The sequence below is a fragment of the Megascapheus bottae genome, chromosome X, assembly GCF_031878675.1.
Source record: "Megascapheus bottae isolate mThoBot1 chromosome X, mThoBot2.hap1, whole genome shotgun sequence".
NCBI classification, from domain to species: Eukaryota; Metazoa; Chordata; class Mammalia; order Rodentia; family Geomyidae; genus Megascapheus; species Megascapheus bottae.
In genome coordinates this window covers 67,420,375-67,443,647 of record NC_143547.1, presented here as the reverse complement: position 1 = coordinate 67,443,647, position 23,273 = coordinate 67,420,375, and the positions used below count along the sequence as shown (strand labels likewise).

The window sequence follows — 23,273 nt, the reverse complement described above, 5'->3', positions numbered from 1 at the left end:
GTAGTACAGTCTACTTGGTCCATATATTGGCTCATAATATCTGAAGAAACTGGTGAGGTTGACTTCTTATTCTGTTTTCCAAACCGCATTGATCCACATATGCAATCACAAAATAAATCTAAGAGGTAAATACAAATTCCAGGTGGTCTGCATAATTGCCTACGTAAGACAGCCTACTCTATTTTAGTCAATGCAACTAGTGGGAACTGCCTACAGATTGAATCTAGGTATATATTTGACTGAGGAAGCACCAAGGTGCATGTGGACAGACAAGTGGTGACCTTGCAGCAAGGGAGTTGCTTCTTGCTATCCTGGAGTTGAGACCAGAGATGAAAGGAAGGAACCAGGGTATGCTTCTTAGCTGAAAGTGTTAAAAGAAGCATTCACTTGGATACTGTGAATAGTGGTTCCCAGCAAGCAGGCCCAGTAAACTTCCCCAACAATCAAGCTAGGTGGAAATCCTCAGGGGCAGACAAGAATGCCAATCTCTTCTACACATTGGTTACATGCCATTATAGGAATTTGAGGGACACAGTTGAGGGCTAAAGTCATCACCTTTGCTATCTGTTTATGTATAATTTTGGAGTGAGCAACACACAGATTTCCAAATGAAGGAAGAAAAGAGGGTCTGGAGTGTGAAATGGAGCAGTGGGACAGAGCCTTTCTCCCTCTTGACAGGGCAGGGAGGGGTGCAGTGTCCTGTCCTTTTCATCCCATTGGCTTTCATTAAACTAGAACTTAACCTATGGACCGATATTCAAAAGTATTGGGTTTACAGCCATCAGATGTCAGCAGATTCACACAACAGTCAGTAATGGTTTAGAAATATTAAATGAGTTTTTCTAACACAATATATATATATATATGCAACTTAAAATCTGTATCAGAGGAGGAAAATGTAAGGTGTTGTATGTCCAAAATAGATTAAAGTAGGACAACTAAACTTATGTCATGGATCAATTTACAGATCATATGGAAATATGCTTAATTTTATTGAGAAAATTTTGGGGTTTAGAGGTCCAAATACCTCAGTGTGCTCTACAAGCTATTTCCCATGCAGCCAATAGAATTTGATTTCTATGTGATAGAGCTTTCTTATAGAAATGGGAAATAGGTTTTCTTTTTTCTTCAACAAACCATGCCTGTGCTGTTACTATGTCCTACACGGAATTCTTGTTTTGTAATATTTTCTTCTTGTAAAAAATATAGTGAGGTTAAGAGTTATAAAAACAAGGAGAGGATATTCTAGAAGTACAGATCTGTCACACTCTTCCTTGTCTCTTCTGTGAAAGCAATGTAGAAACCCAAATTGCAAGGACAAACGTTGGAACTAAGTAGGTAAGGAGTTGAAGGTGGAGTGAGGCAAAAGCATGTGGTAGCCTGAGAAAATTCCAAAAGAGCAAATAAAATAAAATAAAAAGTGTCAATAGCTCTTTGAGAAGATGCAGCACCTTTCCAGGAAAGAGAGAAAGGCTCATTCTTCCAGGGAGAAGTGCACTTTGGGCCCCCTGAACTACAGAGGCAAAGGATGAGTGACAGGAACTGATGTGGTGGAGTGAGGTGGGAGTGGGAATAAAGGAGGGGGCTTTTGCTCTTGGTGGGAGTGGAATTTGGGGGACCCAAGCTTACTGGCGACGCAGCTGTCACGTGACCAGGAGCTGACGTGGGCAAAGATACTTAAAGCTCTGACCGCCAGCCTCCGTCCTCCAGCGGTACCAACCTTTTCCATTGCTCTCGGTACCTCTGGGTGTGGAGGAGGAGGAGGAGGAAGAGCAGGAGGAGGAGGAGGAGAAAATTACCCCAGATCCAGGCGGGTGGGTGAGTGTGGATACGGCTTGGGATGTCTTGGATTGGAATAGACTAGGACTGTGGACGCCTGTGCCTCGACCTCTCGGAATGGGCTTTCTAGACCCCCAGCCCTCAGATAGAGTTCGTTTAGGTGGGCGGCAAGAAAAGAGGGAGGAGGAATGAAAAAAACAATTCTAACTACGTTTCCTGAAAAGTCCGATTACTTCCTGTACCAGTTGTTGTTGTTGTTGTTGTTTTCCTTTTGTTTCTGACACCCAGGCCTGTACCCACAGTCAGTCCTGTTTGCAAAGGAGTGAAGAGAAATAAACGTGGCTGCCGAGCATATCAGGCCAGCGGGGAGGTTGGGAATGGGGCTGAGGGGCGGGCGAGCGTTTTGGAAGCAATCTGAACCTTTCACTGACACCCTCGCTTTCCTAACACCTCCTGTTACCAGCGACCCCGCCCTCTCCCCTCCCTGGGCCAGCCCTCTGCCAGTTGGGGGTGCTAGGAAATGGGTGTGCCACCTTCTTCTAACTGTAGGAGAGATGTCTGAGCCTCACGGGAGACTGGGGGGAGACGAGTGTAGTATTATATCGCCGCACTAACTCCAACACTACTTTCCAGATACCTCCGGCCCACACAGCCCTTCACCCTCGTCTTTTTATTTTTCTTTTTTGGTCCTGGAAAACGAATTCGGGTATGCTAGAAGGAGAAATGGCGGTTAAGGGAGGATTGGGGGTGGGGGGTGGGAGGCGGAGCCCAGAGCAACGAAGCCGTGGAAAATCACGATTCTGAACCTAACCAGCCGGGGGCCCTTGTTCTGCGGACTAGGGCTTAGAGACCGAGGAGTGAAGAATGGCTGACAATAGGAGAGAGATCATAGAATTTTCTGGCAAGAACGCCCCTCGCTGCCGCGGCTGCTCCAGCTTTGCCTGCACCCTCGCCCCGCCCCCTCCCACCGTGGACTTCGGTGCAGGAGCAGGGGTGTGGCGGTGTGTCTGGAAGAAATGGCGGCTGGGGGCGGGGCAAAGTGGAAGGAGGGGTTGAGTGAAGAGTTTGTACGCAATTGGGGAGGGGGGATTTGGGTGGGATGTGAGGGGTAAAGAGCCTTAAATTCCTAGGAATTTATGTGAGAGATAGTTCGATATTCTGGTTTATAAACACTCAAACGCAATTACTGGGACTCTAGTCCTGGGTGCTGATTGTCCACCAGGCTTTCTATCTGCAGTCTGTGTTTCTGTCGACCCTTAGCCTGAAGCTCTAGCTGAACTGAAGGAAGGAGAAACAACCTCCCAGAATTTTTGAAGGTCGGTATTTGGGATGGAAACTGTATGAAAACTCCCTTGTGTGGGTGTGCCCAGAAAACAGAGCAGAGTTCTAAACCATTGAATCCTCCTGCATTTTCTTTCTCCCATACCTCTGCCCCAGCCTGCACTTTTTAAGGTGCAGCACAAGAGGTGTGGCATCTTTTTAATTGACAGAGGAAAATGGGTAAGAAGGAAAGGAAAAGCTGGAGGAGGGGAGAAATTTGGGGCTACACGAATGTAAATCAAGAAAAAAGAAAGAACCAAATCTGTCCACCAAAGCCTCAAAAATGCCCTTTCTGTGATCTATCCATAGGTCTGTTGAACTTTTACATTCTGTGTACCTGCAGGCGCGGTGGAAAAGAGCAAGCAGCTACTAATCCCTGGACGCTGGTATGTACTTGAGCGCTATCTAGGAACATTTGGGTGGGATACAGACATCAAAGCTGAATCTGAGATTTCCTGCTCTCCACCAGCCTTACATACTGTTACTCATTCTACTCCCTTATTTAGGGGCAGGGAAATTGCAGATATTGGCCATGACAGGACAGCCTAGATAGTTGAAGATATGAAGTGGCCTCTAAATCAGTAAATATAGGCCTTGGCACATTTACCATTGTACGCCCAAACTCTCCTAAAAAGTTGGCCTTGTTAGAAACAGTAATCCAAGGGGCTAAGCTTCATTCAAACATGTACCCTCAGGTCCTGCTCAGCTCCAAAACCTTGGCACAACTCAACACCTCAGCTGAAGACCCTCACATTGAAGTGAACTCATCTCATTTGTGCAGGCCAGTTCCATACCCTCCATCAGACAATCACCCAAGCTATACCATGAGTCGTGTCCGGGATGCTGGCTGTGTAGCTGCAGGGATAGTGATTGGGGCTAGCGCCTGGTACTGTGTCTACAAGTATACCAGGGGAAAAGACCAAAAGAAGAAGAGACTGACCAAGCCCAAGAACCGGGCTGCAGCAGGAACTGGAGCCAAGGCTAAAACTGGGTTAAAGTCGACATTCAAAATTGACCTTGGGACAGAAGCCACTTCCCCCAAGCTACTCAATGTTGGGGCAGAGGAGCAGGCCCAAGATGAAGTCTCTGCTCTTTCTATGGCTAGAGCTGACACAGTGCTCCCACCTACACTCAGCACAGAGACTCAACATGGGCCAGGAAGTCAGAACCAGGAGAAAGATGATCTTGGGGTTAGGCCTAAAGCTGAAGCAGGAATTGGGGCTGCAGCAGTCTCTGCAATGGCACCACTTGCTAGAATTACAGACGCTGCCACAGCTGTAGAGGTCCCTACAATAGCTGGTGCTCCCAAAGTTGCAGAAGCTCCCAGGACAACAGAAGTATCTGGGCCAACGAGCCCTCCCAAGGCAGCAGCTGCTTCCGGGTCAGGAACTGTTCTCAGAGTAGCACCATCTTCTGGGGCATCAACACCTTCCAAGGCAGCAGTGCCTCCCGGGGGAGCAGTGCCTCCCAAGGCAGCAGCTCTTCCTAGGGCAGCAGGACCGCCCAGGGCAACAGGACCTTCTGGGGCAACAGAACCTCCTGGGGCAACAGCAGCTCCTAGAGCAGCAGCCCATAGCAGGGCAGCAGCACCTGCCAGGGCAGGAACATCTTCTCACATGCCAGCAGCCACAGAGGTTCTAGATGTTCCTCAGGTGGCAGTGCCTATGGGGGCCACCGGGGCTTCAGGAAAGGCACCTGTAGAGGTGGCTGAGACACTTCTTCCTATAACGCCTGCTGGAGCAGCAGCAACTGCTGGGACTGCAGAAGCTCCTGGCACTTCAGGGTCCTTTAGAGCAGCAGGAGCTGCCAAGAAAGCAACCCCTGGGACTCATACTGGGGCTATCCCTAAGGCTGGGCCAGCTACTGGAGCTGTACCCAAAGGTGGTGCCAAAGGTGGATCCAGGTCCCGGAATGGAGGCAAGGGCAAGAACAAGAAAAATAAGGTTGAAGTAGATGAATTAGGGATGGGCTTCCGTCCTGGGGATGGGGCTGCGGCAGCTGCTGCAGCCTCTGCTAATGGAGGACAAGCTTTCTTAGCAGAGGTCCCTGATTCTGAGGAAGGTGAGTCCGGGTGGACTGACACAGAGTCAGATTCAGACTCTGAACCTGAGGTCCAGCACAGAGGAAAGGGGAAAAGATCTGTAGCAATGCAGAAACGCCCGTTTCCTTATGAAATTGATGAAATTCTAGGTGTCCGGGATCTCAGAAAAGTACTGGCCTTGCTTCAGAAATCGGATGATCCTTTCATCCAGCAAGTAGCTTTGCTCACCCTGAGCAACAATGCCAATTATTCCTGTAATCAAGAGACAATTCGCAAGTTGGGAGGCCTCCCAATTATTGCAAACATGATCAACAAAACCGATCCTCACATTAAGGAAAAAGCCTTAATGGCCATGAATAACCTGAGTGAAAACTATGAAAACCAGGGCCGGTTGCAGGTGTACATGAATAAAGTGATGGATGACATCATGGCCTCTAACCTGAACTCAGCAGTACAGGTAGTTGGACTAAAATTTTTGACAAACATGACTATTACTAATGACTACCAGCATCTGCTTGTCAATTCCATCACAAACTTTTTCCGATTGTTATCTCAGGGAGGTGGAAAAATCAAGGTTGAGATTCTGAAAATACTTTCAAATTTCGCTGAAAATCCAGACATGCTTAAAAAACTTCTCAGTACCCAAGTACCATCATCATTTAGTTCCCTCTATAATTCTTATGTGGAATCAGAAATTCTTATTAATGCTCTCACTCTCTTTGAGATTATCTATGACAATCTCAGAGCAGAGGTGTTCAACTACAGAGAATTCAACAAAGGTTCCCTCTTTTACTTATGCACTACATCTGGAGTGTGTGTTAAGAAAATCCGAGCCCTGGCAAATCATCACGATCTCTTGGTGAAAGTGAAAGTTATAAAGTTAGTGAACAAATTCTGATTAGTATGTGTTTTCTTAAAAGACCTGAATTTCTTGATTTTATGGTTGGGAAATATTGAAAATTGGAAGTTACTGTTTTTCTACTTGTTCAAATAGTAAAGGGATCTTTCCAGCTGCCAGTTTGGAATAAAATATCATCCAGAGTAATGTGATCTGTGACCGTCACCAGCTTTAAGCTGAACCATGTTATCAATACCAAATAGTCCTCTTGTACTGAAAACACATTTGTGACTTTAATTTGCTGCTTGGATGGAATATTTTTTTTACTAGTTCCTCTATGGGAATTGATTGTGAGCCTGTCCATGAATGGCCTACTCTGCTTGTTTTGACTTGAATATATCCACCAAAGACTTCATTTGTGTGTCATCAATAAAAGTGTCTGTTTCAGATGACAAGACATTATTCTCATGCTTAAATTAAAATCTAGCTTAAAAATGAAAACGAAAAACCTCAATACCTGAGCATTTGCTTGTTATCAAATATATGCTGTCTGGCTAAGTGAAACAGGGCTTTCTGAGAAAGTGTTACTTTAAAAAAAAAAGGTACACTTCAGCTTGGGCTGAAAAGAGACATAGGACAGTCCAGAAAGGTGAAATGGCTCAAAGAAAGGCATGGAGGTAGGAACTCTGTAAGGAAGCCACTTGGCTTAAACTAGAAATTGTGAGAGGAGTAATGAGAAATAAAGATGGTAATTTAGAAAGAGGAAAAATTTAAGGAAGATCTTGATCCCCAAGATGAGATATTGAAACATATTGGCATATTCTGGGAGAAAGAGGAAATTAAGAAAAGGAAAAATAAACATGGAGATATCAAGGGAGGTGGTGACATTGTCCAAAAAGAAATTTACTCATTTCCTGATTTATGTAAATGTAACCCCTCTATATATTGTCTCTATTATAACTCAGATTATACTCTATTATACTCTATTATACTCAGATATGTATATTTATGTAAAAAATAGAAAAGGAAAATAAACTGTCAGCATTGTGCCAGAATGATTGGAACTGGAATGGACTTAGGCATAGAGACTGGAAACTAGAACATTTCATGGAAATACACAATAAACTAAGAATAACATAATGAAGAGTAAGGTGAGGTTGTATCTAAAGGAAATGTTAAGGTGTGTGACTTATAGGAGATGGACAGGAGTGGGAAAGTACCAAGATTTGCCACCTGACACTTCACTGTGGAGCAATAAAGAGGCAGTGTTGTATGATCTGGTGCAAGGGTGGGAAAGGATCTGTCATAAGCAATTGTGGGGACCGTACATTTGCCAAATGAGCTCTCATTTGGAATGAGAAAAAAATCAGCATTGCAGAGAATATTGGTACAGACCCCTGGCTGGTTCCGTAGGGGTAGAGTATAAGCTGGTCTTCCTTCGGGGAAAAAAAAAAGAAAGGCCTTTTTTGAAACATTTACCATCACTCCTGAGTTACCTTGGAAGCAAATGTATCTTCCTTCTTATCCTCTCTGGCCCATTGTAACAGAGAAAGGAAGATTCTCAGAGGATTTCCCAAACCCAGTTTTCTTTTCTGATACTCTTAATTTTTATGCAGATGTAGGATAGGTTATGGAGGGACTAAAAATAGGAACTGGACTAGAACCGTAGATAGATAGATAGATAGATAGATAGATAGATAGATAGATAGATAGATAGATGAATGGAGATAGATAGATAATGGAAGGATGGATGGTGTTTTCTTCTGTAGGAAACCTTGGTAATCTTCATAAGAAACTTTAAAGATATACCTATTTAAACATTTTACTTGCACAATTTTTCCCAGAGAAAAAATTCTAATCATTTGCAGGATGAGTATAAAAATCCATTCATTTCAACATTGTTTCTAAGAGAAAAACTAGATGAAAGTTACATGTGTAACAACCTAGTTTGCCTAACAACACACAGTGTGTTTATTCATAAAAAATATAGTCAGGCACCAGTGGATTACACTTGTAATCCTGGCTACTCCAGAGGCTGGGATCTGAGAATTGTGATTTAAAGCCAGCCCAGGCAGAAATGTCCTGGTAAGACTCTCACCTCCAACTAACCACTCAAAAACTGGAAGTGGCACTGTGGCTCAAAGTAACTCAGAGACAGCACCCCACAACTGACAAAAAATATAAACAACTATCATAAATATAGAATAGGTAGCAATTTAGAATAGGTAGCATGTGTGAGGTTCTAATTTAGAACCCTGGAAGTGGTGCTGTGGCTCAAGAAGTAGAGCACTAGCTTCGAGAAAGCTCAAGGACAGTGTCCAACGCCCCAGGACTGGAAAAAAAGGATCCAATCCTAGGTCTCTCCAAACAAACAAAGTTTATGCACTATATTATATAGTTGAAAATCACTGCAAGAGTAGACTTCTAAGTGTTCTAACAAAAACAGAAAGAGTGTGTGAGGCAATATACACGTTAGCTAGACTGATTTAACCATTCCATAATGTAAGCACACATTAGAAAAATCATGTTATGCCCCCAAAATGTAAAGACTATTTCATTATCAATAACCAATTTAAAGGAACGCTGATATACTTTTATATGGACATTAGAAGGTATTCACCATATATAAGGTCCTAAAATATCAAAGCTAGGCACTGGTAGCTCACACCTCTAATCCTAGCTACTCAGGAGGTTGAGATCCTAGGATCATGGTTTGAAGCCAGCCTGGGGAATCAAATCTAAGAGATTCTTATCTCTGATTGATTAGCAAAGAGCCAAAAGATGAGGTATAACTCAAGTTGTAGAACACCAGCCCTGAGCAAAAAGTAAAGGACAGCACCCAGGCTCTGAGTTCAAGCCCCAGTAACTGTACATTTAAAAAATACAGTTAGGGATGGGAGTTTGGCCTAGTGGTAGAGTATTTGCCTAGCATGCTCGAAAACCCGGGTTCGATTCCTCTGTACCACATATGGAGTAAAAAGTTGGAAGTGGTGCTGAGGCTCAAGTGGTAGAGCTCTAGCCTTGAGAAAGTCCAAGGACAGTGCTCAGGCCCTGAGCTCAAGCACACACACACATACACACACACACACACACACACACACACACACACACACACACGCACGCACACACACACACGCACATACACACACACACACACACATATATGTAGCCGGGGCTTGAACTCAGGGCCTGGACACTTACCTTAGACACTTTTTGCTCAAGGATAATGCTCTGCCACTTGAACCACAGCACCACTTCCAGCTTTTTCTGAGTATGTAGGAGTATGTAGTAGTGAGGAATCAAACCCAGGGCTTCATGCTTGTTAAGTGAGCACTCTACCACTAAACTATACTAGTGGCCCCAAGATAATATTTTGTGTGGGGCTGTGAGTGTGTGTGGGTGGGTGTATGCCTGCACTAATGCTTAATTAAAGGGCCTGGGTGCCGTCACTCAGTTTTTATTCTCAATACTGGCACTTGAGCTACTGCTCCTACACTGCCGGTTTTTTGGTGGTTAATTGGAGACACAAGTATAGTGAACTTTCCTGCCCAGGTTGGCTTTTAACAGTGATCCTCAGATCTCAGCCTCCTAAGTAGCTAGGATTTAGAAGTATGAGCCACTGACACTCAGCTAGGATACCATTTTTAACCTGTGAGCTAGGAATGGAATCATGTATCTGTAATATTAGCACTCCAAGGAATAGGATTTTAAGTACCAGGCCAGCCTGGGCTAAGTAGGAAGACATAGTCTCATAGACTGTGGAGACTGCTAATACTACAAATTTTTTTTGGCAGTCCTGGGCCTTGAGCTCAGGGCCTGAGCACTGTCCTTGGGTTTTCTTCAAGTTAGAACTCTACCACTTGAGCTATGTATACAGTACCAAGGGATTGAACCCAGGTCTTTGTGCATGCTAGGCAAACACTCTACCGCTAGGCCAAACTCCTGGCCTAATCGTGTAATTTTTTTAAAAGAATAAGTTAAATCCCAACAAACTAAATACCAGGAAATGGGTACTTGGAAGAGGGTAAGATGGGGCCAAGGGGAGAGGGTTAAATGATTGACATGGTAAGGGAGAGAATGCAGGCAAGAATTCACTTTTTATACCACAGAGTTGAGAAATATAAGTGAATGAATGGATTGCAAGAGATACTGAAGTAATAACACAGATCAAGATGCATTGTACAAGCAAACTTGTTTAAAAGGCAAAAAATTTAATACATAATTTAAAATTAAGGTAAGTAAGGGAAGGGGTGGATTGAGAGGTGTGGGTGAGGAATATTGAAACGATGATATTGATTATGATGCACTGTATTCATTAATTGTTTTTGTGAATGGCAGTGCCTTTGTACAACTACTTAAAGATAGCAAAAATATTTTTTAAATGCAAACAAACAGGGGCAGGAGTTTGCTTAGTGGAAGAGTGCTTGCTTAGCATGCCCAAAGACCCGGGTTCGATTCCTCAGTACCACATATATAGAAAAAAGCCAGAAGTGGTGCTGTGGCTCAAGTGGTAGAGCTATAGCCTTGAGAAAAAAAGCCCAAGAACAGTGCTCAGGCCTTGATCCTAAAGCCCAGGACAAAAACAAACAAACAAAAGAAAGCTCTGTGTTTGACAATTTTATACTATGATTTCTAAATATTCTTAGATTTTAAAAAAGCATAGGGGCCGGGAGTTTGGCCTAGTGGTTAAAGTGCTTGCCTAGCATGCATGAAGACCCGGGTTCGATTCTGCGGTACCACATACATAGAAAAAAGCCGGAAGTGGTGCTGAGGTTCAAGTGGTAGAGCTCTAGCCTTGAGAAAGTCCAAGGACAGTGCTCAGACCCTGAGCTCAAGCCCAGGACTGGCAAAAAAAAAAAGCAGAACAGATGGGCCGGGAATTTGGCCTAATGGTAGAGTGCTTGCCGAGCATACACGAAGACCCAGGTTCAATTCCTTGGTACCACATACATAGAAAAAAGCCAGAAATGGTGCTGAAGCTCAAGTAGTAGAGCTCTAGCCTTGAGAAAGTCCAAGGATAGTGCTCAGGCCCTGAGCTCAAGCCCAGGACTGGCTAAATAAATAAATAAATAAATATAATAAAGTTTTAAAAAGAAGAACAGAAAATTATATACTGAAAACTGAATAATGAAAATTATATCAAAATTTAGGGGATCCAGTTTAAAAAATACTTTAAGAAAAATGCAGGTGGGCGCAGTGTAATCCTAGCTACTCAGGAGGCTGAGATCTGAGGATCAAGGTTCATAGCCAACCCCAGCACAAAACCTCTAGAAAATGGGAATTGGGGCTTGGCTCAAGGGTAGGGCAGTAGCATTGAGCTGAAGAGCTCAATGACAACACCCAGGCCCAGGGGTAGGGCAGTAGCCTTGAGCTGAAGAACTCAGGGACAGTGAGTGCTCAGGCCAGAGTTCTAGCCCTATGATCCACAAAAAAAGAAAGAAAGAAAAAGGAAGGAAGGAAGGAAGGAAGGAAGGAAGGAAGGAAGGAAGGAAGGAAGGAAGGAAAGAAGGAAGGAAGGAAGAAATAAAGAAGGAAAGAAAGAGAGAAGCAAGACTTTAGCTTTTTATGCTGTATGAAGTATGTAGAATACTCAAATCTACATAGTCAGGGATCCAGTCTTCTTTAGTCTTATGACTCTTCCACCTTAAGACATATGCTTTATACTGTTTTGTAACTACCTTGGACTAGATGTCATTCATGTTATTTTAATATATAATTTTTTTCTGTAGTCATATAGTCACAATCTACCTACAAGGAAGGCTGAGAGGGCTAGTGCAAAAGTCATTCGGAATGTATGATCATTGCCATAGTATAATAACGAAAGTAATATGAAAATAAAAGTAGACAAATGCATAGTATTAGGTTAGACTTAAATAAAGAAACAATATACTGCAATATATTGCAGTGAAGAAAAGATTGTTAGTATATGGTATCAGACTCTCACTATTCAAATAAAAGTAAAACTGGACCATTCCCTAGTATCAAGTATGAATTTGGACTCTAGAGGGAGAATGATGTGAACATTAAAGCCAAACCTATGACAAAGTTGTATTTGTTGGAGCCAGGAGTTTAGCCTAGTGGTAGAGTGCTTGCCTAGCATGTATGAAGACCAGCGTTCTACTCGTTGGTACCACATACGTAGATAAAAGCTGGACATGGTGCTGTGGCTCTCGTGATAGAGTGATAGCCTTGAGAAAGTCCAAAGACAGTGCTCAGGCCCTGAGTTTAGTCTCCAGTACTGGCAAAAAATAAAAGATGTATTTGTTGATGCATAGTCATACCAATAAATCCTATTCAAATTGAAGAAAAAATCTGAAAGTATGAAATTAAAAGGGAAAGAGTATATGAAAATATATTTGTCACCTGGAATTAAGTAATACCTTGGAAACAGAAGACTGAGGATGTAGTTTACTGACATAACATCTATCTATCATGTACAGTGCCCTAGGTTTGATTTCTAGCACCGAAAAAAAAGTAGACATCAGAAGATAAATGACTGAAAATTAACAAACTTGCTTGCATAAAAATAATTTCTAGGGGCCTGGGAGTTTGGCCTAGAGGTAGAGTGCTTGCCTAGCATGCATGAAGACCTGGGTTTGATTCCTCAGTACCACATACATAGTAAAAAAAAAAAAGCCAGAAGTGGTGCTGAGGCTCAAGTGGTAGAGCTCTAGCCTTGAGAAAGTCCAAGGACAGTGCTCAGGCGCTGAGCTCAAGCCCAGATCTGGCAAAAAAAAAAAAAAGAAAAGAAAAAGAATTTCTGTTCAGCAAAGGTGCCATGAACAAAGTTAATTGATAACAGAGAAAACAGATTTTCAATTTCTTCAGGGAGGAACTAATAACTAACAAATTCAAAATACTTTTGCAAATCCAAAAGATAAAGGAGAACACATTGCCCTAAATTGATGACATATGTGAAAATCATGCTTTGACAAATGGAAGACAAAATTCTTAGAAGTCAGTGAAGAACTGTTCAAAGTTATTATTATGCAGATAATTGATCATTAAAATGCAATACACTTGTATTAATTCTACTATCCAAACTGCAAAGCTGGGACATACCAATTGTTACTAAGAATGTGGAGATAGAGAAAAATATTGCTGATTATAGTTTAAACTTCAGCAAAGTTTAAATTTGCTTTTTGATTCCAAAAAGCAATTTTTCAATACTTAAATTAATCATACATCTACCCTGTGGACTATTTCTTTTTACATATTTCTTTTCCAGGTTATTTCACACATTGGTCCCTAAGGGGGTATGTATTATAACCTTCATCACAACACTTGAAGTAATGGAGACTTCATTTCTAAGAAAATGTAGTAAATTAATTCAGGTTTTCACTTGTTTATTATGCAGAAGTATAGAGTAGGCTATATATGCACAAACTATCTTTAACACACACAAGCACACAAACAGGTAGGGGTAAACAGGATGAGTTTCACAGCACCATATAATTCTCTAAGTTATAAATTTAATATATAAATGTCAGCACAATAATTTAAGTTTTAAAAGAACTCAGATGCCACACACTGATGGCACAAACCTATAATCCTAGCTACTTGAAGGGCTTATAATTCTTAGGGTTGTGGTTCAAGGCCAGCCTGCAAAGAAAAGTCTGTTAAAGCCCCTTTTCAACCAATAGTTAGGTCCAGTAGTAGAGGTAATTCCAGTTAAAAGGGAAGTGAAAATAGGCAAGCTATGTTCCTGGGCAGGAAGAAAGATTGGAACTCAAAAATATAACTAACACATAAAAGCTTGGAGGCCCGGGAGTTTGGCCTAGTGGTAGAGTGCTTGCCTAGCATACACAAAGACCTGGGTTTGATTCCTTGATACCACATACATAGAAAAAGCTGGAATTGGTGTTGTGGCTTAAGTGGTAGAGCACTAACCTTGAGAAAACCAAAGGACAGTGCTCAGGCCCTGAACTCAAGCCCAAGATTGGCAAAAAAGTGGTTAGAAGCCTGTCACCTGTCTCACAAGCATGAGGCTCTGAGTTCAATTCCTAGTACTATCTGAAAAACAGTATTCCAACAAAAACATACACATCAAATATGCAGAAACTCTTGCCTCTGGAGAGGGAGATCGGGTAATAACAAATATGAAAGGAAATGACATAGTGAATGAATAGATAGAGAAAAGAAATGAAAATGATATGCTATAATAGGAATATAATTAGTATAGTTCTCATAACTGCATTGCATTGAGGGTTGGGTAAGGAGAATGGATAAAGAAAAAGAAAAAAGTATATTCAATGCAGTAGCAGGGAACTCTTAATGTCATAACTCAAAAATGAAAAATTAAATGTAAAAGTAAAATTTTACTTCTCATGTACAACAAAGATTAAGATTAATGTTCCAGGTCAACCAGGAGGCACTACTGAATGTGGTCACTGAAGGTCTCAGGATGATTCTACCTATGGCACTATCCTCCTCTAGGTTCTGAAAGTTCTTTCTGTTCAGTTGGTGGACTGGAAAACAAATAGTATAGACTAGACATAGAGAAGTTGTACAAGTGAAACTGTGGAATATAGCATTTCTGCCACAATCCATTAGTCCCGACAGCCAAAAATAAAAGATAATGAATCCATTTTGGAGTGTACTTTATAATAAAATTTTTCCAGATTAAGAGGGAAATCACTTCATGCAAGTTCCTTAGTCCAGTTTTCTTTTCTTTTCTTTTCTCTGTTGCTTGTGGGGCTAGAAATCTGGGTCTGGGCCCTGTCCCTGAGCTCTTCAGCTCAAGGCTAGTGCTCTACCACTTAAGCCACAGAGCCACTTTCAGTTTCCAGCTAGTTAAATAGAGATCAGAGTCCCATGAATTTTCATGCCTAGGCTGGCTTTGAACCTCAATCCTTAGATCTCAGCCTCCTGAGTAGCTAGGATTAAAGGCATGAGCCACCAGAATCTGGCTAGTCCAGTTTTCTTTTTTTTTTTTGCTTGCCAGTCCTGGGACTTGAACTCAAGGTCTGCGCACTGTCCTTGGACACTTTCTGCCCAAAGATAGTGCTCTTCCACTTGAGCAACAGCACCATTTCTGGCTTTTTACATATATGTGGTCTGGAGGAATTGAATCTAGGGCTTTGTGCATGCTGAGCCAGCACTCTACCACTAGGCTACGATCCCAGCCCCTTGCTTTTTGTTTTTAGTAAGGGAAGTGATTTTTCAACACAAGAAATATAAATGTGGCCTCATTTTTTAAATGTTTTTAGACTGAATCTTTTGAAATAAAGAGATCCAAATCTCAACAAAGAAATTTGAGACTAAAGGAAGTGACAGGGTGAAAGATGAAGTGGCTATGGTCCTCTTGCCCTCTCAAAATGAGGAGAACTTACTGTTGCTTCCATGTTCCATACAGCAGAGATTCTCTGTGTGTGAATTCAAACACCAGACTGTTGCTCACTCCCCCAAACAATACATGGACAGTTGACCAAAGTGGAAACCTAAGTAAGTACTCTTGGTCCTTTCCTATCCTTTCTGCTCAAATTCCCACAAAATAACTCAGCCAAAACATAGAGGGGAGGGTATTCCACATGAAAACCACAATAGATCTTTCTTTCCCAGTCCTGGAGTTTGAACTCAGGGCCTGGGCACTGTCCTTGGGCTTTCTCAAGGCTCTGCCACTTGAACCACAACACCACTTCCAGCTTTTTCCTCTGTATGTGGTACTGAGGAATCAAACCCGGGTCTTCGTGCATGCTAGGCAAGCACTCTACCACTAGGCCAAACTCCTGGCCCCCAGAATAGATCTTTTCTAGACCCCTGATGAAGTCTTGAGATGTAGCTCTACCTACTCTGCCCTTATTCACAGTTCTTTGGCAGAAAACTCCTTGTATTGTCTTGGGTCATCTTTCTAGCCTGTAAGATGTATTCTGGTAGGTCTCCTCCCTTCTGAATCTTCAGAGATCACAGCATGAGCCTAGCGTTGAATCAGGGTTGCTGTCTGTCAATGGCATTCATCCATGCTGGCCCCTCAGTTAGATTTAGGCCAATTTTCAGAAGATTCTTGCCTTCTGACTGTACCCAATGTCTTAGAGCAGGTATTTCAATTGGACAAATCTATAAATCCCTACAAAATGAGTATAAGGCTGTCTTATATGAAATGAAATATGTGAAATGAGAGGGGTGAGACAGGTTTTTTTTTTAATTTCCCACATTTTATAAGCATCAAATAGTTGTACAAAAAGGTTTCATTTGGCCATGTCCATACATACATTAATCAAATTTACTCCCTCCATCACTACCTCCCCAAATTAACTTATCAGCCTTCACTGTTCCATTTTCATGTGTGCATATGAAGTATTTTGATCATATTTTGACTGTATTGGCCCTGTCCATTCACGTTTCTCCCACAAATACCCATGCCTCAGGTAGGACCTATTTTACACCCTTACACGGTATTCTTCTAAATCACTACAGACAATTTAATTTGGAAAACTAAAAAGAAAAATGAGAAGAAATGGAGTATAAAATAAACACACCCACAAATCAATACCTGTTCTTTATTACAGCAAGATTTTGTAGTGTATTACATTGGAAACCCCAGGGATCACATTTATACTTTATTTTGTTTGCTAAAAAGGACTCAAATTCTGGTGAGTGGTGTATCAAAGTAATCCACAGAACAATGTTACATCAACCAATTGTTTCAGTGTTCCTTTGATATTTATTTCATTTTTCATGACACTATTTTTTTTAGGTCCTTGGGCTTGAGCTCTGGGCCTGGGGTCTGCTCTGAGTTTCTTTTCCTCAAAGCTGGTGCTTTACCACTTGAACCACAGTGCCATATCCATCTTTTTCTGAGTAGTTTATTGGCGATAAGAATCTCACAGACTTTCCGGTCACAGCTGGCTTCAGCCTCCTGAGTAGCTAGGATCACAACTGTGAGCCACTAGTGCTGGGCAATTTTTTCCATTTTTATCCAAGTGAATTTTATGAATTTATTTCTGCATTGCACCTGGCATTTTCTGTATAAAATAATTACATTGTCTGTAATGTTTTAATTTGTAATGTTCAAGTGTTGGCAGTTCATTCCATTTGTCAAAAAGATCAGGTTTTTTAAAACTTTTTTATTGTAATTAATAGAAGGGTTACATTATATTCCTGAGATAGAAGGTACATTTCTTAACAATCATTGCTACCCCTTCTCATGGTTTTGTCTCCATTTCCCTCCCTTACCCCCTCCCCTCATCTTGTTTCCCCCCTTCCCTATCCTATTTCAAATAAACAAATAAACATGTATACAATATATCAGATAACAAGGTAAGATGAGAAATAACATAGTACATTAAGAATAACAATCACACCTTATATGACTCTTGTAAGATCAGGGTTTTTTGTTTTGCTTTGTTTTGTTTTGTGCGTCATGGGGCTTGAACTTGGCATGGGTGCTGTTGCAGAGCTCTTTAGCTCAAGGCTACCACCCTACCCCTGGGCCTGGGCGTTGTCCCTGAGCTCTTCAGCTCAAGGCTACTGCCCTACCCTTGAGCCAAGCCCCACTATCCATTTTCTAGAGGTTAATTGGAGAGAAGAGTCTCAGATCCTTTTGTGTCCAGGCTGGCTTTGAACCTTGATCCTCAGATCTCAGCCTCCTGAGTAGCTAATACAGGTGAGCCACCGTGCCCGGCTAAAAAAATCAGTTTTTTATTTCTACTTTCAAGGTACCTTGAAAATACATAATAACTCTCTTGCACAGAAGACTGAATTAATCAGCAAGCTTTCAAAATCTCAAATATGTTGATTAAATCATTCACTGTGATATGCACAAGGACAACACTAAGATTGCTTTCAGCAAGCTATCATACTCAGGCCATATCTTAGACTACCTTTTAACAAATTTTGGCATATTCATAGCTCAAAGTGCATTTCATTTACCATATTGGTTTTAAAATGTTTTTTTTTTGCCAGTCCTGGGCTTGAACTCAGGGCCTGAGCACTGTCCTTGGACTTTCTCAAGGCTAGAGCTCTACCACTTGAGCCTCAGCACCACTTCCGGCTTTTTTCTATGTATGTGGTACCGAGGAATCGAACCCGGGTCTTCATGCATGCTAGGCAAGCACTTTAACCACTAGGCCAAACTCCCGGTCCCTGGTTTTAAAATGTTTTTACAACAATGAATTATATGACTCACAACTTAACATTACTATTTTCATCTTTTATAAATCATGTTCTGTGATAGAGCCACATCAACAATGCACAAGTTATCTTATCTCTATAATAAACACAAAAGGTATATTTATATTTGTAATGAAGAGTAACATTTTGAACACATCATATAAGTAATAGCATATGAAAAGTCCTGTCAAAAAGTGAGATATGGATAGCCTATATAATGTTTGGGGGCAGGAAAATAATTAAAATTGCATTTCTAATTCATGCCACACACAAAGACACATAATAGAAGAATTAACAAGAAATATGTGCACGCGCGCGCACGCGCACACACACACACACACACACACACACACACACACACACACACACTGAGGGGAGGGAGAAACATACACACAGAGTGACAGAGATATTTAAAAGAGCAAAGACAATTGCTAAAAAAATCTTTTACAATCTTAGTTTGAAGATACTGGGTGAACATGAAAATACTAGAAACCATAATGGAAAAGGGTAAATGACAGAACTACCCAAAATGGTGGATAATCTAAAGAGAAAAGTAAGGTGTATATGGCAAAAAAATGAACTATGTGTAAAAATCTCAAAACAGAAAAATACAGATTAAGTCCATTTTTGTTAAAATTGCGAATATATGTATATGCTATGTGTGTTCATATATATAATAAGTATGTTTATATGTATGTGTGTGGAACAAGTGACTGATAATAGCCCATAACTGTAGAGATGGATGGCAACAGCTCGATTTTTATATTTTCCTTTGTATATTTATTTGCTTAAATTTTTAGTAGACATGTGTGCTTTTCAGGGTTTAGATAAACAGAATGAAGATTTAAATAGCATTCATTGTGAAAAATGAGCTCTCAAAATGCTGTTAATTCCCAAAGCTGTCTCGGAGTGCTAGTCAAGTGTCTCATTTGATTCAATATCCTGCTTTTCAATGAACAAGCTGCAATACATGCTAATTTTTATATTTTTAAGTTGAAACAAATATAACTAAGACTTCTTCCAGTAACCAAAAAAAATCTGGTCACTGGTTGTTCATGCCTGTAACCTTATCTACTTAGAAGGCTGAGATATAAGAACTGTGGTTTAAGCCAGCACAGGCAGTAAAGCACAGAAAAAGCCAGACGTGGTGCTGTAGCTGAAGTGGTAGAATGCTAGTCTTAAGTAAGAGATTGTTAGGGGGCCAGGAGTTTGGCCTAGTGGTTAAAGTGCTTGCCTAGCATGCATGAAGACCCGGGTTCAATTCCTCGGTACCACATATAGAAAAAAGCCGGAAGTGGTGCTGAGGCTCAAGTGGTAGAGCTCTGGCCTTGAGAAAGTCCAAGGACAGTGCTCAGGCCCTGAGCTCAAGCCCAGGACTGGCAAAAAAAAAAAAAGAGATTGTTAGGGATAGTGCCTAGGCCTTGAGCTAAAGCCCCAGGACCAGCAAAATTCAATAGACAATAATTCCAGGGTCATAGGAGAATTAAGCATCATATCTAGCAGTATTACCATACTCAAATATGGAACAGTCTCTCTGAAGTGTATCTAAAGCCTATTAAAAATTGCAAAATTAATCGCAGACTTAAAAACCTGGGAAGGGAGGAGGGCAGTGGAGGAGAACAATAGAAGGGGTGACATTGATCAAGATGCATTGTACTTGTATTTGATTTATGAAATTGTAACTTGTCAACTACTGAAAAATAAACTTGAGAACAAGAAAAAAAGAGAGAGAATGAAAGGAAGAAAAAGAAAGAGAGATGGGGGAGGGAGGTAGAAAGGTAGGGAGGGAGGGAGAGGGGGGAGGGAGGGAGGGAGGGGGATAAGGAAGGGAGAAATTCAAAAAGAAAACTTACAGGGCTGAGAGTTTGGCCTAGTAGTAGAGTGCTTGCCTAGCATACACGAAGACCCAGGTTCAATTCCTCTGTACCACATAAACCACATACATACAAAGAGCTGGAAGTGGTGCTGTGGTACAAGTGGTAGAACTCTAGCCTTGAAAAAGCCCAAGGATAGTGCTCAGGCTCTGAGTTCAAGCCCCAGTACTGGCAAAAACAAAAGGTATCTTACATTTACTGTGGACTATCAAAAATAAATGGAGAAGTTTTATAGAAAGTAATATAAATGTTTTATAGTTAAAATTTTACTGTCAATGTGATGTACAGAGGGGGTTACAGTTACATACATGAGGTAATGAGTACATTTCTTGTGGAATGTTGTTACCCCCTCCCTACTTTTCTCCCACTTTCCTGTTCCCCCCAAATCCCTTCCCAATTGTGAAGTTCATTTCCAAATGATTGTCTTCTGAGTATCGCCATTGCATCGGTTCACCCTCACCATTTTGTTGTTTCCCTTCCCTTCCTAATTCAAATAAATATATGAATAAGACACAGTGTACCAAAATCAAAAACAATGACAACAAGGGATAAATCAACTGAAGAAAATGAAAGAAAAAAGAAATATCTTCACACAGTACATTTAAATGCTGGGAGTAATACCAGGATCTGGAAATCATGTCTATTATCCTTACTTATTCAGTCCCCTGAGTAAAAGGTTGAAATCCAGTTGGGGCAAAAAAGCCTGTGATACCCATCTCCAAATAACCACCAAAAAGCTAGAAATGGAGCTGTGACTCAAGTGGTAGAGCACCAGCCTTGAATGAAAAATCTAAGGGATAGCGCCCAAGCCCTGAGTGCAAACCCCAGTACTGGCACACTCACACAAAAGAAATATGGGAGGAAATAAAAATGAAAAATATTCTTTTATTTATCTATTAGTCCTAGATTTTCGTTATAGCTTATTAAAAGAAAGACATCAAAGTTAGCATGGACATATAGTTAAATCAAATTTTAGCACACACTGAAATTAAAATGGAAGAATAGCCGTTTTACTCAGGTTTCAATTTTTTTATGGTAGGCTGTTACCATCAAAAATTCAGGAAAGGGAGAAGCTAATCTAAGAAAAATGCATTGCAAATCTGCTGTACGAGTATGTATCTCTCAGATAACACACAGGGAAAGCTCCATGACATTTGTCTGCACAAGAATTTCTTGGTTATGGCCCCCAAATCACAAGAAATAAAATAGGCAAGTTGGATTATACCAAACTAAAAAGCTTCTGCACAGCAAATGAAACAATCAATGGGATGAAGAAAAATCCTACCAAATGACATAGAATATTTGTAAATCTTTCATCCAAAAAGGAATTAATGTCTAGGAATAAAAGGAACTCGTCTCAGTAGTTAGAAAAAAATCAAATAATTTGATTTAAAAAGAGGCATCTTGAAGCCATGTGTAGCCTGTAATCCTAGTGTCTGGGAGGCTGATACAGAAGAATTAGAAGTTTGTGGTCAGCTTGGAATATATAGGAAGTTCTAGCTTTGACTGATCTACACAGCAAAACCCTATCTCAAAAAAATGCAAACTGAGATAAGGGTGTAAATAAGTGGCAGCAGACACAATGGCCTGTTTTCCATTCTCAAACCATAAAAAAAATGTAATAGGCAATTGATCTGGATAGACATTTCTAAAAATAACACACAAAACAGTCAACAAATATGTGAAGAAAATGTTCCAGAACCTTGAATAATTAAGAATATAAGAACATAAACGACAATGGGATATCACTTCATACATGTTAGATTGTCTGTTGTGCCAGAAAAATAAAAAATAAAAGTATCAGTGAAGTTGTGGAGGAAAAAGAATTCTTGAAGTCTGTGGGAATGGAAATTAGTACAGCTATTTTGAAAAGGTGTATAGGATTCTTAAAATAAAAAAATTGCATTTTATATGATGTATCGATCACATTGCTGGGTATACTGTATGTATATCAAAGAATGTGCAATCAATATTTCAAAGACACACCTGCACTCTCGTATTTACTGCAACATTATGCAGAATAGCCACGAAATGGAAACAAACTAAGTGCTTATGAGCAGATGAATGGGTAACAAAAATGTGATGTAAGTACATAAGGGAATACTATTCAAACTTTAAAAAAAGAAAATCCGGAGGCCAAGAATGTGGCCTAGAGATTGAGTGCTTGCCTAGAATGCACGAAGCCCTGGGTTCGATTCCTCAGTACCACATACATAGAAAAAAAGCCAGAAGTGGTGCTGAGGCTTAAGTGGTAGAGCTCTAGCCTTGAGAAAGTCCAAGGACAGTGCTCATGCCCAGGACTGGCCAAAAAATTGTAGTCATCACAACAAAATAATGACTGTGTGAAATAATATACATATGAATTACCCTGTTTTAACTACTCTGCAATATACACATGTATCAAAATAGCACATTGTACCTGAAAATGTATACTCTTCAATTAATAATTTCAGGAATGATTCACATGAAGTATGTGTTTCTTTAAAAGTATGTGTGGGTCAATGTAAGAGTAATAAAACTATCACTTACTGAAATTCTCCCTCTACCAAAGCATTGTCTATACAGACAAAATTTAAAATGTTATCCAGGGAGAAATGTACTCTAACTCTTGAATAAAAGTGCTGGCTTTTAGCACCAAGTCAGTTCCCATAGCAGAGACGGGTATACTAGGATCTATTATGCCCATTGCACCAGCTGCTCTCTAAGTTGACTAGGTCCTCTAAACATTAAACAACCTTCGGTGATCATTTGGATTCTTATCTAGATTGGCTTTAGGGAGAGAATGTCCTGAGCAGCAATCACCATGAATATGATTGACTTGATAATTCTATTTCTTACAGTAACATAAATGACCATTCTAGTTTATTTCCCCAATGGTGTACCACTCCACTGCATAACATGTAATGCCCTCTGCCAGCTTCATAAGGAAGCTCTATGCCTAAGATGCTTTTTTAGCATGTTAATGGTCAACAGGGCCAGAGGGTGACACCTTCCCCACTCTCATTGGAAGATGCAATTACATGTGTTTGAGCCTTTCAGGATCAAGTTTATCCTACAATAAAACTTCCTTCCCTCCTCTCCTCTCCTCTCCCCTCCCCTCTTCTTCTCTCCCCTCTCCTCACTCCTCTCCCCTCATCTCTTCTCCCATCCCCTCCTCTCCCCTTCCCTTTTCTCTCTTCCCCTCTCCCTCCTGCCACACTCCTCCTCAAACATACACATGCCCAAGCCTGAGCACAGGCATGACAAGGCCCCAGTGGAGAGGTGAAGCATGGAGCTAACACTCTGGGAAGAAAATATCCTTTATACTGCT

General features: G+C 40.9%; 1 protein-coding gene across 7 annotated transcripts; it reads left to right on the top strand.

Annotated features, from left to right (window-relative positions):
- The first annotated feature begins 1,690 nt into the window (after positions 1–1,690).
- On the top strand, positions 1,691–7,407 carry Armcx2 (armadillo repeat containing X-linked 2). 7 transcript variants are annotated; one of them, XM_090325809.1, is made up of 6 exons: positions 1,691–1,818; positions 2,068–2,149; positions 2,413–2,485; positions 3,040–3,095; positions 3,443–3,485; positions 3,881–7,407. In XM_090325809.1, exon 6 carries the CDS (start codon positions 3,924–3,926, stop codon positions 6,036–6,038), a length of 2,115 nt encoding a protein of 704 aa, XP_090181935.1. In that variant the 5' UTR covers positions 1,691–1,818; positions 2,068–2,149; positions 2,413–2,485; positions 3,040–3,095; positions 3,443–3,485; positions 3,881–3,923; the 3' UTR covers positions 6,039–7,407. The 7 variants fall into 7 exon arrangements, with proteins under 7 accessions (XP_090181935.1, XP_090181932.1, XP_090181934.1 ...); XM_090325806.1 differs by having other exon boundaries at positions 3,795–7,407; XM_090325808.1 differs by having other exon boundaries at positions 3,409–3,485.
- Positions 7,408–23,273: the final 15,866 nt, after the last annotated feature.

Excerpts from the sequence above, each read along its gene's own strand:
- Armcx2 (XM_090325809.1), top strand. The coding sequence starts at position 3,924 with ATGAGTCGTGTCCGGGATGCTGGCTGTGTAGCTGCAGGGATAGTGATT.